Here is a 17,044-nt window from a genome sequence, read left to right as displayed (position 1 = left end):
ATATATACTGTTATATTTTAGGGTAGAACCATATTTTACAGTGGATTTGCTTTCTGAATTGGCTACAAAGTTTAATATAATAATTGTTTGCTACATTTTATCTTTACCTATTATCTTTATTTTATTTATTTATAGTCAAGTAAAAAAAGCTTAAAATTTTGTTGGACCTAGAAAAAACTATAAAGTAATCTTTATCAATAGGAAATGTTAAAAAAATACGTTGGTGAAAAGTTTATGACTTCCCAATGTTTTATGGACCTATAGCAGATTTATGAATTTTTTTTAGATTTATTACCAGTAACTCCTAAAGCATTACAAGCAGCTGAATCATCATTATAAACTAATTTGTGTTGCATTTAACAAGCTTGAGTTTGTGTCCTAATATAGATCTGAATGTTTAATAATTCCTGAGATTTTTTGCAAAACCGATATTTCTGTTCCAAATAACTTAATTTAATAACTAATTAACTAATTAATAACTAAATTATTTTGGCAAGTATAATAAAATCCACTATTGCGAAAATGATTATTTAACTAATTTAAATTGCATTTAACCAGATTTAAAATCAAGTTAGAACTATTTACGGTCAATATGTTTCTAGATATAGTTTTTCATATCAGAGCAGTGTGGGGATACTGCTCAGCGATAGATAGTGATTGGATTATGATGATGATAACTAAGATAACAACATTTTATGATTATACTTGTTAAATATAATGGAAACCACTATGTTTCGAAAATGATGGCTCATTTTCAATGAATGTTGATAGGGTCAAAATATTTATAACCTGCGTTGAAAGGAGAGAATCACATATGAATCATCATATTTCACCGAATAATGTGATAATTCAATAATAATCAACTTGTTTGAAAAAAAAAAATCGGGGATTGATAAGAAATGATATTCTTCGTCCATTGATGTTTTTAAGAAGAAAAGGGATATTAGAAAATAATACATTATGGAAGTAGTAGTAGTATCTTCAGGAATTCGTTCTGATGAAGTTAGTTTTCGGATGCAAGATGACGAAAATGAGCATCAGCCGGATGAACTCTAAATTTATTTTATTATTAGTTAGCAAAAATAGAGGGGGGGGGAAGAGAAGTCCTTCTACCACCAATTTTATACAGTTGTAAAAAACGGTGCTCAATCAGATGAAGTTACTGAAAGTGTCCACAATAATCAACAGCCTCAACCTTTTTGGTAGGAAAATAATTGATAACGTTGACAATGGAGATGACTGTGTTTCATTGGATAGTTGTCACACTAGAACGATTGTAAGCGTCGCTCTAAGAGAAAGAAAATCAGGAAATCTAATCGAAATGCTAGAGAACCGTGGATATTGACTGTTTCATAAAAACTGTGCTCAAAAAATACAATAATGAGACTATAAAAGAAGAAGATTTTATTTAGATCTTGTCAAATGAGAGCAAAATAAAAACATTAATTTGTTGGTTAAATCGTACGAAGTACACATTATCTGAAGATGGTTATTATCATTAATTTTAGAATTTATAAATGTTATTTACTGACTTTCATTTTGTGTTTATATATAAGAAATTGTAATTTTACTTAATTACTTAAATAGTCACATATTCTCTTAGCGTCTAAGAACGTGATTGAATAAGTTTAATGTTTTTATCATAGAGATACTATATATAAAGGACATATTTTTTAAAAAGTTATCAGAAAATAGCTTCTTCCTGTTTATTTTTCCTCAATGCTATCTTATATCTCCGTCCACTTGAAAAATGGAAAATTATAAAAGTCCATTATCATGGATGCTAGTTGCCAAGAATCAATATAAATCCCATTTACTAAAAGATAGGATACAAAAGGAAAATTATAACAATTATAAAATGATTGGGAAACAAATGGATTGGTTCAAAGTAGAGATGCGACATCGATAAAAAAAACATCGATGTTAAAAAAACATCGACAAAAACATCGATTTTTTTTTAACCATTTCAGTGACATAAAGACTGTTATAAAGACTACCCATGCTCCGGCCAGTCCGAAGTGCTTTTTCAATCAACCAATAGGACATGGACTCCGAAAAACATCGATGTTTTTAAAATATCGTTGCTTACAATACATTACCCAAAATACATCGATGTTTCTGAACATCCATATGAGTAACATAAGGTTTGTTCCAACATCACGCATTTTACGACCTGTCAGAAGTGGTTTTTGAAAGTAAGAATCCGACATCGACTACAAAAAACATTGATGTTTTTATATTTATGTACAATATCGTTGCTTACAATATGTTACCCAAAATACATCGATGTTTTTGAACAACCATTTGAGTAACGTAAGGTCTGTTACAACGATAACGCATTTTAAGGCCTGTCAGAAGTGGTTTTTTGAACAAAGAATCTGACATCAACGACATCGATGTTTTTAAAAATCGTTGCTTACAATACATTACCCAAAATACATAGATGTTTTTGAACAACCATTTGAGTAACGTAAGGTCTGTTACAACGACTATCCAACGATCACGCATTTTAAGGCCTGCCGGAAGTGGTTTTTGAAAATAAGAATCCGACATCGACTACGAAAAAACATCGATGTATTTTAGGCAAAGGTTTGTATGTAATGATGTTTTAATATTAAGCATAGATATTTTAAAACATCGATGTTTTTCTAGTCGTAATTTGTTTTTATTATGTCGTTAGCGTGATGGTTGGAGATCCTTTTTTATCCCACCACATTGTTGATAGGAAATTGTTTATACCGTAAATTTTTTGTTTTCATTTAGTTACTTTTGGAAAAAAAAAATTAAAGATTGGGACAAACGTAAAACATTGATGTTAAAAAAAGATCGGCTTAAAAACATCGATGTTTTCAAAACATCGACATCGATGTCGCATCTCTAGTTCAAAGCGTTTACAATACATATTGATAGTTCTTATATTATGGTACAGATAATTTCTATACCATATATTTGTAAATGGTCTAAAGTTAATTATATAAAAAAAAAAACATTTTCTAGGCCATAAATTCCAGAGATTAAACCATCATAAAAAATTCCCCTAAACAGTATGTAACACAAATCAATTTTTTCTCGTCCATATCTAAATTTTTCCAAACGCTGGAACAAGTTTTGATTAAAACCTCTCTACTGTAAACACAGGATACATCCTTTGTACGGGAAAATCTTATAAAAATAAAGGTTCAGAGTACCCTGGTTTTGCTACTGGAAAATGTCTTATTTACGCACGTCTATTGATATTTTCTGTACGTGAATCTCCAGAAGAGCATTTAATTAATTAATGTTATACTATTAGAGAAACACTGCCTATGTTCGCCAAAACTGTAAGAATTCGTCATCATAATAATCAAGAGAAATTGAATTTTCAATTTTTTTTTTTTTTAGATTTGTTCAATACCTTTTATATGTGTTCGCAAATCGTGAATATACAAAATAAATAAAAACAAAACAAAAGTAATCGGTTCATGGCTGATTGGAGTATCAGGACTCACTACTTCGGAAAACATTACATTGAATGATAGTTTAAAACAGTTTTAGAATCAGATTCTCTTTGAGAGGTTGCAAAGACGACTTCAAATACCATACCAAAGACTTGTAAATAATTTCTTTTCTATGCACAAGACTCTGAACTATTTATAGTACATGTGCACATCAAAACACACAATACACTTACAGAGTTCTTGTAAGTATGACGATTAATTTTTAATATACCCTATTTAATTTAAAACTTATAACTATTTCCTTTTAACAGTTTACAATGAAAGTGACGACGATATTGGTTCTGACCTGCCTGGCAGTGTGCTCCGCAATCGAGTTCACTGACGACTGGAGATCATTCAGGGTAATTAAAGAATAAAGTTAATTTAAACGTAGAGTAAACGTACGTGGTTCCACACAGTATGTGGAAAGAAATTCTAACGAAAAAGTTAGAGGATTCTAATCTTCGTTTATATTCTCCAGTATTACAAAACTTTGTTTCCTCTTTTATAATTAAAAATTCTGTGATTCAGTCTTGAATGTTAAATGATATATAAATATATAATATATAAATCTAAAATATAAATCATTATGTTATCAAATGGTACTTTATCATTCAATGCTAAATGATTTATGGATATATTAGTTTAGTAATTGATGATTACAAATGATTTTTTTCATATTTATTTCTGTTTTTAATATCTTCAGAGCTGTTTCATTTTAGCAATTTTGATTTTTGTGACGTAATAAATGTTTGAATGCTTAAACGTTGATATTCATTATTGTGCAAAATTTACTTAAATGATTTTACAATTTATATCGAAAATATAAATAATAAGTTGCTATGACATTTCCCCATAAATATAAATAACACAGGATTGGTACTGTCCATATTGTATTGGATGGTGGACCTTACTGAGATAGTTTTATTCTTTAAGTGATTATCACACCTTTTTTTTCGGGCTCTTACATCCCTTGTAGTTCTTTGGCCTGTCAATCTTGGGATACTGCTTTCCAGTTTTCTGAATGCAGCTCTTTCACTTCTTCGTTGATTCTGCCTATCCACTTGGTTTTTGGCCTCCCACGTGGTCTCTTGCCTACTGGCATTCACTGTTGTGCAGGGACGTTCTGATGGACTGCTTTGTACCAATTTACTGCCCATCTTAACCTCCTTTACTGTGATACTGATTGGCTAATCTTTGCAAGCAGTTAATGTTAGTTCTTCTCCTCTATGTGTTAAGGCTCTGATCCCAGATCTCTCCTGTAATTGTTCGCAGTACTTACCGTTCTAATCTTTCGAATCTTGTGTACCTGTTAGAACCCAAGACTCGCAGTATTTGGATTTATCATAGCATTGTACACTCTTAGTTGATACAGATATATCCGATTATTAGCACAAATATAATTTAAATTGATTAGAGCGGTCATTCGGCTGGTTTAGTTAATACTGGTAATATTAGACTGCTAGAAGCTGGAGTAATTGCTCATAGGGGAATAACGGAAACATTCGGGATCAATTAGGAAAGATTGTAGAAGCTGAAAGTGGAAAAGAGTCTGTGCTAATAATTTTTTTACCTTTGTTGTTTACAGAAAGTGACCAAAGTTTCGAAAATAAAATTATTTTAGGACGCCTTCGATCGCCAATTTAGGAAGGGTCAATAAATTCATGTATCAGCTATGGGGAGCTCTAGAGATATAATTTGTAGTCATTATTTTGAGGCCAAGTGAGAAAGCTTACAACATAAACGAGTAAAATAATTCCTACTTTAATATATATTATATACTATATGCTAATACACAAAATTAGTAATACTAGCCCCAAGTTTATTTACAAAAGAATGGTCAAATACATCTAATTGTTGTCAAAATGTATTCAGAATATATTGCAAAATCAGGATATCACCGTAATTTCAATAGTTTGTTTATCCAGCTCCATTTACAGCATTACATACAATTTATGTCAATTGTATAAGAAAAATACATTTTGCATCATCAATCAATTATGATTAAAATATTTAGAGACAGCATGGCAAACAGTACAGAAGCCCCGCAGATGAAGAATACAGATTCCAAATCTACACCACCAACAAGAAGAGGATCGACGATCACAACGCTATGTTCAATCTTGGCCTCGTCTCTTATAGATTGAGAATGAACAGGTTTGGTGATCTGGTAAGGATGAACAAATAAATTAACATAAAATAATGATTTTTTCTAGATTTTTTAACTTCTTAAACATACCTACAGTTGACTCCCGTTTGTACTGAATAATACAGTTATGTCCATTTCAGTTAACGATTAATCCGGATAAGTGATAGTATAATCAATTTTTTTTTCAATTTTTGTAGTACAAGATAATGAAAAAATGTAATATTAAAAAAGTGTAACAATGTAAAATATTTTTTATTATTAAATGCCTATCACAAAGACTAATAAAAACCTATTAACTACATTAAGCCCTCCTTATAGTATTTGTAAGATTTATTTTCAAATTCGTCTTATTCCCAGATATTTATTAAATAAGGTCATTTTTAAAGGGCTTTTATATGTACAATATAGAAATTAGTATTTTTCAAATGATTTTTTTTTATAAAATTTTAAAATGAAGTTTTTTAAACATATTTTTAATTCATAACAAATTTATTATTTCTTTAACTAAATTAAAATCAAATTTTGAATTACCTTATTTTTAATCTCCATAAAAAACACTATGTGAGAATATCAATTTTGTTTTTAATCAAATCTCACTTTTCGCAACATCATTCACAATGCTTTTCAGTGTAACTTTAAGTAATTATAATTTAAAAAAAATTAGATATGTTTTAAGTCAATTGATCTTTTTTTTATTGTAGATAAACACAATATAATGATTTTTATTAATTAATCCATATCATATGATTAAGCATGTCTAGCTAGCCAGCGCGTCTCGCGTACTCTGCTGTTTATTAAAAGTGTATCGAGAGGTAAATACCAATATTAGGTAACTACTATCCAGTTTTTTGAAGAACTGGATGAGCTTACCGCGTAACAGAATGTAATTTTTAACCTCTCTAATTTTTAAATTAATACACCTGTGGCTCGTCTACAACAACTACCTAGTTGTAGTATGTTGTAAAGCTAACCTAATAGAACCTTTGTGTGCAAAAAAATATTGGACGAAATTGGTTTTTACTTAGTTTTAATACTCACTCAACGATACAATATACGACTATTGGATCTCTTCTCCCTCTCTAGAAAATAAAAAAAAACTATCGGTAATTTTTTTTCAACGTTTGATTTGAAATAATTTTAAATTTAATTGATAAATACGAAACTCTAACAAAATATATAATATTTTATATCTTCATAGAGGGAAGAGTAGGAAATTTACAATAATTTTCTTAAGTTCATCGTTTATATAATATTTAATTCACCCATCTCAATCAGAACATTACTGGATCCGTTACTACAATATATGCATATCAATATAATTATAGTGAACAAAACGAATTTAATAATATGGATACATATTCCAGAGATGTTTATCACTATATCTAATAACTGTCTCTTTATCTATCATAGCTTCAGCCCGAAGTCACTGCCTCGATGACAGGATTTAACAAGACCGGACAGCTAGTGGGCCACAAACCGACTGGCATCTCCTTCCTCTATCCGGCTAACGTCCAGCTCCCGTCCGCTGTCGATTGGAGGCCACAGAGAACAGTAACAAGAGTGAAGGACCAAGGAAGATGCGCCTCTAGCTGGGCATTCAGCGCTGTCAGTATTTTAGATAGTATTAATTTTTTACATATCTAACTAATGTAAAAAAAAGAAAACATAATTCATTAATAGATATAATTATCGTTTTTGACTGTTTGAGGTTCCGTAGATGCTATCTGAAAGTGACAAAACGAATTTAAATAATCTCACAGATTGGCGCCTTGGAAGGGCAGTTAGCGAGGAGTACAGGAAATTTGGTAGCCCTCAGCGAACAGAACTTGATGGACTGTTCGAGCACGTACGGCAACGAAGGCTGCAATGGTGGTCTAACAGACAACGCCTACGAGTACGTAACAAAGCATGGCGTCACCACAGATGATGACTATCCATACGAAGCAGAAGTTAGTAAACCTTTTAGACGCAATTTATACTCCTGTTATTTACAAATTCATTGACATTTTTTCTTTTCTGCTCAGCCCCATTTCTGCAGGTACAGATCTAACCTGCCATTGGTCACAATTAAAGGCCACATCGACCTTCCGATGGGTGATGAGGAGGCTCTCAAAGCGGCTGTGGCGACGGTCGGTCCAGTAGCGGCTGTCATCAACGGCGGCAACCCCGGCTTCACCTTTTACTCTGGAGGTCAGCTCTTCATTTATTTTAGAAAATACTAGGATTCCAATCACATTAATTATCTGGCTGTTTGTTGCTTGGAAGAAAGTACGAAGAGCAAAATAAATTTTTAGAATATTTTGTATTAGCATTTCTAATTAGATCTTAACAAGTAATATGAATATATGGGAGTATATGATGGTAGAAAAAATCGTCTTTTTTCTAAGATCAAACCCTGGAAATTTTAATCCTGAAATCTTCGTTATATCATTTATTAAACCGTAACCAATAATATTGGCAAAAAAATAAAAGTACTGTCAAAATATGAAAGAGAATTCTAAGCGAAACAAATTTGGAAAACATAAGATAAGGTAAACATAATCTAAAATAAATAAACTATAGCTAAATAAAACTTGTACTCAGTATTCAATAAGTAGACATAAATATACATGTTCCTGCGATGTTAATGTCATGTAATTGTACAGTTTATGAAACGCTACGATTGTTGGTCGTACCCGAGTGTTTACTAATTAAAAGATCAGCTATCGAAGCTGTATTACCGAGCTTCTTAGGAAACAATTGAATTGGAAGAATTTAATAAACCTCGGCCTTCCCACATTGGCTAGAATAGTTTAGTGATTTATAAGAGAACACATCTCCCCTGCCTGTTAGAGAATATAAGGGCTTTAGACTAAATAAAATAAAAATAAAAAAATCAACTGTGAACTGCTGATGGTATAGTGATAATGGTGAAATAAATAAATTCTAGTCCATCAAATCTTTATTTATTTTTATTTTTTTCTATTAGCCAATTTTGTCATCTGATTGTCTGTCATTTGATCAAAATTTTATTCCTAAAGTCGAGTCAAATGGAAATATGATATAAATACATTTTCAGCTCCAAATGCAGTCAAAATCAATCATTATTTTTTTTCTACCTATAATACATACGTACTTAAGATTATGGCGTCTGTTGACAGGTATTTTTACCGGAGAGCCCTGTGTGCCTCATATATTGGACCATGCTGTCCTCATCGTAGGTTACGGGACAGAGAGAGGTCAGGACTTTTGGATAATCAAGAACTCTTGGAATAGCAACTGGGGAGAAGATGGCTACATGAGACTGGCGAGGAACCGAAGAAACACCTGTAACATCGCTTCCATGGCTAGTTATCCCGCGTTATAATAATATTTGTAGCCACATTCTATAGGAATAAATACATGTTTTAACTTAAATAAAAGTTTTAGATAGTATTAATTTTTGACTATATTTCTAACCTCTCAGATAAAAAAAAAGAAAAGAAAATAGAAGATATTTATTATATTAATACAGTCTATCAACATAGTTCTGATGATGTTATTTCATAAGTCTTATTTTTTTTTCCTTTCCTCTAATTGAAATATTTATGGCCCACTCTATTTACTATCATCTGACAAAGACTGTAGTCATACCAGATCCTATTCAAAACTGTTACTTTTTTGCATTATTTTTTTCTTATAATCAATTGTTTGGTTGATGGTTTTATAAAACCTAATGGGTTTTAACCTATTTCAAAATCAAGTATTTCAAAGTAAATGATAAAAAAAAAGTAGCCTTAATATAGTAATTTCATTTTTAAAATACTTCGACAAGTTTGGAATATACTATGTAAAGGAGATTGTTGTATCTTCATTGGTTTCTTTACATTTTCAACTACTTATCTGTACTAAGACAAAGTATACTTCATAAGCTGTTCAAGAACTCAGGACAATGGTCTTCCATGCGCTAATGTTCTCTAGTAAATTAGAAATAGAATATGAGGACAAGATGGTCGGGGTCGTGGTCAGTAATGATACACAAATAAGTAAAACTAATTTATTTGTTCCGATGTTCCCCATCTCTTCTCTCTTGTTCCTTACTCATTCACTTTTGGGGACATTCAATATTTTTTGAGCTTATTTCTTTTTATCAATCTGTATTGCTGTGTATCTTTTACCATTTTAGCATATATTTCATTTCCTTTCTTGCCCATTGTATCGCATTTTCTTTCGCACACATCATCATGTTAATTTAATTGTTACATTCACTGTCCGATTTTAAATATCTTTTTTATAATTTGTTTTGTATAATTCTTACCTCTACAAAATTATACTTTATCTTCTATTAGTAACATATGCTTTTTATTTAATGTATTGTAATGTATATTTCCACGTTTGTTTTTTATCATTTTCTTTCTCTCTTAACTAAGGTTGTTATCTTGTTTGGTTTTTCAGTCCTGACAAAGGCCTGAAATTCAGGTCGAAACGTCGGCACGATTAAAGAAATTTTTCTTATTCGCGTATGATTACTGACCGCACTCCCGACCGTCTTATCGCCATGTCGAATAACGGTCTACCATAATCACATAATTGGAAATGGAATATTTCAGCTCAAAAAGTAATGACTTTTGACTTTACTGTTAATTTTTTTACAAGTTTAAGCTCGTGTTTTGTGGTTTAATCCACAAGCTATCTGAAACAATGTTTAATGGTTAGAAATTTCCTACACCATATTCCAGTTGTAAACATTACTCAAGATGTTGAGGAGATTTATTTCAGATCGTACCTATCATGGTTCAAAATTGATCAATGATCTTAGGTAAATAACGTCACAATAATTTTATTACTTAAAAATATGTTAACAATGTCAGATAATAAGATGATAATAATAAGATAAGAAAATAATATACAATAATAATGATACAATGATAGGACAAGGATATATATGATACAATAAAAAGATGAAAATTGACATATTATAATTCATTATTTGTTATTGGCCGTATGCAACTTAGTAAAAGTAGAGAAAAACTCCTATTGGCTGAAAGTCAATGGAAATATTAATAGATCTCCATCATTAGATATTTAATAATATCCAACATTAAATATCTATAAGATTAGTTTGTCGGGTTTTAAATGAAAACTTTATCGCACTTATATGGACTCTTATGGTTTTCAAAACATTTGGTACAGTAAACATTAAATATAGGGCTAGCTATGGAGTCAGGAATGTATTTAGGGATTAAAGGAACCAAAATTAGTTGTGCGTTTACTAAAACTAAAGAAAAAAACGTTGTTTTTTTCAGCACTTACCACAAATAGTGTTTTTTGTTTTTTTAATATGGAAAAGACCCTAGAAAAGATGAGACTGACTTGATCATGGTAAAAGATCTGTTTACGCTAAAATAATTCTTCACTTACATCATCAAGCTGAGAGAGTTATATCATAATTATTTATTATTAATAATCAATGATTACAATATCAGCAGGTATTAATGATTTAGAAAATCATATATAATCAGGTAATAGGGTTCCTAGAGTGAATTACATTTTAATGACCCAAGGTATACTAGGGTGTGAAAAGCACATTATGGTCTGGCACCATTGGTCACATGGTAATAATAATAAATATAAATAATATAAATTGCTTAATATTAAAATTCTTCAAAAATGTATATAGGAATTATGAGAAGTTCAGGAGAGAATGTATCCATCTTTATATTTTAAAATACAGCTTTTTAAAAAATTTAAAAGTAAATTGTGATATTAGGTACAACAACCTCGCTTACATATATTTTGAAGCGTAGAAACATAACCTACATTCTACCTTCAGAAATCTCAACTATTTACTATTGTTTAATTTGATAATAGGCAATATTTGCTGAGACCTAATAATGAAATAGTCCTCTAAAATAATTTCGTCTATCAGGCCACTTGTAACTCTTCAAAAATTCCAAAGACACTCTAGCCAGCTAGATATATATACACCCAAGAACAGGAGCATTTTAGTCAGATCCAGTAGTTCATCCTGCAAAGAGGTAATGGGCATTAATTAAAATCACTTAATCATTTTATTAAATTAATTTATTCTATTATTATTTTTCGATACATATTAATGTAGCAATAAAGATATTTATAAGATAATCGATAATTGCTAGGAATCATGGGATAGGTACAGACAATTCTTTTTTAGTTTGCTTAATCTTAGTTTATTCACTTATTTATTCAGTTTGAACCTTTTACCTTCACAATCATTACGATCTTAACGTGTCATTACTAGTTTCTCGTCTTCCACTCACTACATTCGTTTGAGTATTAATCTGTATTTTTTCTGATTAAACTTTTTACTCAAATATATTGGAGTGGGTAGCTCATTGGTAAGGCATTGTGCTACAAACTCCAAGCACTCGGGTTCGAATCCAAAATTATTTTCTGTTTTACTTTGGCCGTGAGTCAGCCCTGTAGGTTAGGGGTCCACCCAAGCTCATAAAGTTCCCCTTGGAGGATGCCCTCATGCCACCCTTGGGAGAAATCTGAAGGTAGAGCTTGATACTGACCAAATCACCTCCTTGCACAGCCATTGGTCTAGTAATAGTACATCCTTGCAGTATATAATAGTACCGCACCCTTAACCTTTTATGGGTTATAATGGTACAGATTTTTTGTTTTCAATACATACACATTTGGAAGTTAATAATAGAAATTATGTTCTTCAGTGAGTATAGGGGTTTACCATATTGAAACACTTAGTAGTTTTTTTTATATTTATAAAATTTCAGATTAATAATACATTTTCGTATGCTAACAAAGGTTTTTTTATAAAATAACTCTTTAATATTAGAATTCAAAACGTATTTTTGTAATAATTTTGTTTATGTATATACTTAGAAAGAATAATAAATTGTGGAGGAAAAAATCTCTTTAGTTTTTTCCTAGCTAATAGATTTTATGTTTTGGCATGTCTCTCATATCATAAACCATAACATCATATATGTATGAAACTGCTCAATGTGGTATAGAAAATTCACCAACCGAAGCATACAACTGAATGAACCCCTGATTCAAATTTGTAAAAATCAATACATAATGCATAACTCGCTAAAAACAATTCTTGGATGCTGTGCTTCAGGATACAAATTATTCTTGACACAGTTAATAACATTTGTTATTCCCTCAGGCATGTTTTTGATTGACGTTTCACACCTTATATTTCAAACTATATATCCTACTTCTTCACTTGATATGTTAAACATTTTATTAGTTAGAGCCTTATTTCAGACCAAGGGTGTGAAATATGTGGCAAGGAATCTATCTTATATATTACTTTATCATATACAATCCTAATTTATTGTTTGCTATCAATGTAAACTAATAGCTAAATAATTATAACAAGATTAATAAATACTAACAATATTTTTTTTTTAATTTTAACAATAAATCGTAATGACATACGATTGTATTTGTAATATAGTTTCTACAAGGCTGATGAAATTTTTATTCTTAAATTTAAGAATAATGGTTAATTTATCGCCTTTATTGAATAAATATTTCTCTTGCAGAAAATATGAGGATATTGTTATTGCTAGCTTCATTTTTTATTGTGTCGTCAGCTGCCCCAGCTATAGATGAACTATGGTCTATGTTCAAGGTAATAATTTTGAGAAATATGCAATTTCATATAAATAATCTTCAGCCGGGATTAATTTTTGATTCCCATAATTTATTTTCTATTACAGGAACAACACGGAAAAACCTACAGGACCCCTTTGGAAGAATTTCACCGGATAAGCATTTTCACTAAAAACTTAAATATGATAGAACAACATAATGCTAAGTATGGAGCGGGTATGGTCTCGTACAAAATGAAATTGAACCGTTTTGCAGATATGGTAAACATTGTTTATGATTGTTATTAGCATCCTTTATATTGTTTACCGCAATGATTAAAACAACTAAAATGCTCACTAGCTCCCAGAAGAAGTCAGTGCACAACTCAATGGTTTTAACAAAACAGGACAGCTCATCAACCATAAGCGTACTGGTCTTAAGTTTCTTGCCCCAGCCAACGTGGAAATACCAGAATCCGTCGATTGGAGGGAAGAAGGAGCTGTTACCCCAATTAAAGATCAAGGGACTTGTGGTGGTTGCTGGGCTTTTAGCACGGTAAGTCCATGCAATTTTTGTAATATGATATATTTTTTATTGAAAATATTTTTTAAAAATAATTCAACCAAAATCTTTATTAAAATTCCAAAAAATGAAAATGAAAGTACTTTCGTATATTTTATTACCATAATATATAAAATACGCACCGACATCACTTTTTTTTTATTAGTGATAGGAAGATGTTGTGTCGGGTTATATATCACAATGATGCCCAACACTCATCATAAAAACTAAACTCATTTGAAATCGTTGACGACAGAGGTAATTAATTAAGCACAGTAAATACACTAACTAATTTTATAGCCGTATCACCTCAAATTACATAATAAGTCATTTTCATTTATACCGCTTCATTGCTCCAGCAATGATTCGAAGTTATTACTACAAGATATCTTCAACTTTCAGACGGGGGCTATTGAAGCTCAGCTCTTCAGGCAAACAAAGAAGCTAGTCTCCCTCAGTGAACAACAGCTCATAGACTGTTCAAGTGAATACGGAAACCAGGGTTGCGACGGAGGACTGATGGACAACGCCTTTGAATACATCCAGGACAATGGAGGAGTTGCTAGTGAAGAGTCATATCCTTATCAAGGAGAGGTAAGAATTATGAATAAGACATAATTTACACGCACTCATTTCTAAATATAATATTACTGTAAAAATCAACATCACTTTAATTTGTGCCAAAGTGAAACCTTTTTGTACAATATTATTTATAATTTCTATTATTGCATATCTGTGGCTTGGAACAACTACCAATGTTCATTTTTTTGGGTTTCTAATTCATTATGGAACCTTGCAAATCAAGGATTAAACACTAGAAACAAACGACATTTTCAGAGAAGCCCGTGACTATTTTTTTTTATATGTATATATTTTCTGAAACCCTTCAGTTTTCATTTTTCAGGTTCATTCTCCTGAATTTGGACAACGGTTATTGTTGCGGCTAGGCACTGATTTATCCATACTATATAGCTAATTTTTATTCAAATCAACTTAGTACAAAATTAATCTTTTTTTAGGTCGGACACTGCAAGTCCAAGAAACTAAATCCCGTTCATGGAACATCAGTTAGGACTCATGTCAACTTGCCAGAAGGTAGCGAACGCGCTCTACAAGAAGCGGTTGCAACTGTAGGACCCGTCTCCGTAGCAGTTAGCGCTTCTAACAGTGGATTCTTGCACTACGGTGGAGGTAAGCTGTTACCAAACAATCCTTTTGATCAGGGGTTCCCAACCCATAGAAGTATCAGGACTTCAAAGTCGGAAATTGAAATTGATTGGCCCGTTAGACTCCATTGCCCCTAAAAAAGTATGATCTCTCTTCTGGAAAATAATGTGCATTTACCTTCTAAAACCTTTTAGCTAGCACGTAAACATATGGAATGATTATTAATAATAGTTGTAACAATAAATCCACATAGCACACACAGCAAACGAAGTGCGCCCCAGCACCTCATCTATTAAGCATTAATATAAAATCAAAAAATATAATATCTCAATCTGTCCTTAGTATGGAGCACTGCTACAGTAAAAGAACAAATGTCTAAAACATATGTATACAGTTCTATTTTAATAATATAATTTCTATTGGGGCTAGGAAAAAAATCCTCATAAAAATATGTATTGTTGGACCCCTCACCGGTTACCACTGCTGAAGCACTGCTGTTAATAGTCTAAGCATTAAAGACTTACACCAAGTTATAGATAGGTCTGTATTTTGCATATTTCTATTATATAGGGTACTGAAAATGAATTTCAAGTTGGTCACTTCAATTATTCATCAAAAAAAAAAATATATATTTTGTTCTGTTTTCTCCCCGGAAATGAAAATCTTGCCTTTTTTTAAAAAAGCGCCAATCTATAATAAATTAATGTATATTTCCTTTAATATAGATTAATAAATTTTTTTATTTATTTTCATCCGCGATATCATTAATTTTTAAAAACAAAAAATGAGGAGGTAAAAGAATAAACCTCGACTTATATTCAACATCATTAGGAAATAATTTCCTCAAAAACTACAAGAGGAATTTCCTACTTTTTTTTTTTTTACTCCATTGCTTGGATTATCAATTCTTTACCAATCATAAAATAATTAAATCTTAAAAATTATTAAATTTAACGTTTATGAAACTAAATCTTTAGATATATGTTTCAATATTTATATGGTGGACATTATTTTCAATGGTCCATAACAGTAAAGATCCTTTAAAAATAGATACATACAACTTAATTTAGATAAACTACAAAATAATGCAATGAGTAATTATGAACAACTCATTTTTTTTCAACAACTAATGTGTAAATCATCCCCTCTCCTAGCCTTCTATATTTTTTTCAACTAACAGCTGAAACTTGATGTAGCCCCTTAAACGATCTAATTATTATTATTTAATAATATTTTTTAAAATAAAATATATTTACAATAACTGAGGAAATATTTTTGTAATCCTACAGGTATTTTTGATGGTGATTCTTGTGAACCAGAAGAACTGGACCATGGTGTCCTGGTAGTTGGGTATGGATCAGAAGAAGGTCAGGACTACTGGATCATCAAGAACTCCTGGAGTACAAGATGGGGAGAACAAGGTTACATGAGATTAGCTAGGAACAAAGGAAATATATGTGGAGTAGCCTACATGGCTAGCTACCCATTGTTATAACCAATAATAGTAACAATAAGTAACATACCTTATTCTTTAATTAATACAGTCATCTTGTCTCAACACAATAATGATGCATAATATTAATCAATTATATTTATTTTTTACACAGGTTTATTTGTTTACTTTATCACTCCCAACCCCTCCCCCCTCCCACCTTCATTGTTAACTAACTCTAAAAACAGATAGGTTTTCATTAGAATCATTGAAATTCAAACTATTTCCCTAGTCTTGACTGTCTGATTCTTGACTTGAGTGATTACCCAAAATTAGACATTGTTAGTAAGCCTTTGAAGTATATTCATTTTTCTTGGGCCATATAGAAGGTAAAGATTGCTTTTAAAATTCAATTGATCATTACTGAGCACGACAAACAGTATCATCTTATATGGGGAGATTATAATTATTAGAACAAATAATATATATCTAATACCAGGGCATTCAAAAAGTCCTGTCGTTTTTCGTTTGTTCGTTGTTTATTTTGATTCTAGAGTGTTTGCTAATTAATTCCGTTCAATACAACTTTTATGTATGTAAACACAAATGTTTATACTTTATGAATAGGAGGCTAAGGAGGATTAATTTAATGCAGTCACCATCCAACTGTCTAGTTAAAATGATTCCAGTTGA

The 17,044-nt window shown here is 31.0% G+C and overlaps 1 protein-coding gene across 1 annotated transcript in view; it reads left to right on the top strand.

Annotated features, from left to right (window-relative positions):
* LOC106691005 (uncharacterized) overlaps nt 1-16,526 on the top strand; it is a 23,987-nt gene extending 7,461 nt beyond the window's left edge. Inside the window, exons 2-14 of the mRNA XM_014436641.2 lie at nt 3,749-3,838; nt 5,494-5,646; nt 7,036-7,230; nt 7,386-7,574; nt 7,650-7,815; nt 8,766-8,967; nt 12,088-12,122; nt 13,143-13,231; nt 13,320-13,472; nt 13,552-13,746; nt 14,155-14,346; nt 14,772-14,943; nt 16,209-16,526. Of these exons, the coding sequence (XP_014292127.2) occupies nt 3,755-3,838; nt 5,494-5,646; nt 7,036-7,230; nt 7,386-7,574; nt 7,650-7,815; nt 8,766-8,967; nt 12,088-12,122; nt 13,143-13,231; nt 13,320-13,472; nt 13,552-13,746; nt 14,155-14,346; nt 14,772-14,943; nt 16,209-16,414 (2,031 nt within the window). The 5' untranslated portion in view covers nt 3,749-3,754 and the 3' untranslated portion in view covers nt 16,415-16,526. The remainder of the gene's footprint in view (nt 1-3,748; nt 3,839-5,493; nt 5,647-7,035; nt 7,231-7,385; nt 7,575-7,649; nt 7,816-8,765; nt 8,968-12,087; nt 12,123-13,142; nt 13,232-13,319; nt 13,473-13,551; nt 13,747-14,154; nt 14,347-14,771; nt 14,944-16,208) is intronic.
* The last annotated feature ends 518 nt before the right edge of the window (nt 16,527-17,044 follow it).

This window comes from Halyomorpha halys, unplaced genomic scaffold (assembly GCF_000696795.3).
Source record: "Halyomorpha halys isolate HHAL.00 unplaced genomic scaffold, Hhal_1.1 Scaffold2030.1, whole genome shotgun sequence".
In the NCBI taxonomy this organism is placed as follows: Eukaryota; Metazoa; Arthropoda; class Insecta; order Hemiptera; family Pentatomidae; genus Halyomorpha; species Halyomorpha halys.
This window is presented reverse-complemented; position numbering and strand designations above follow the sequence as displayed.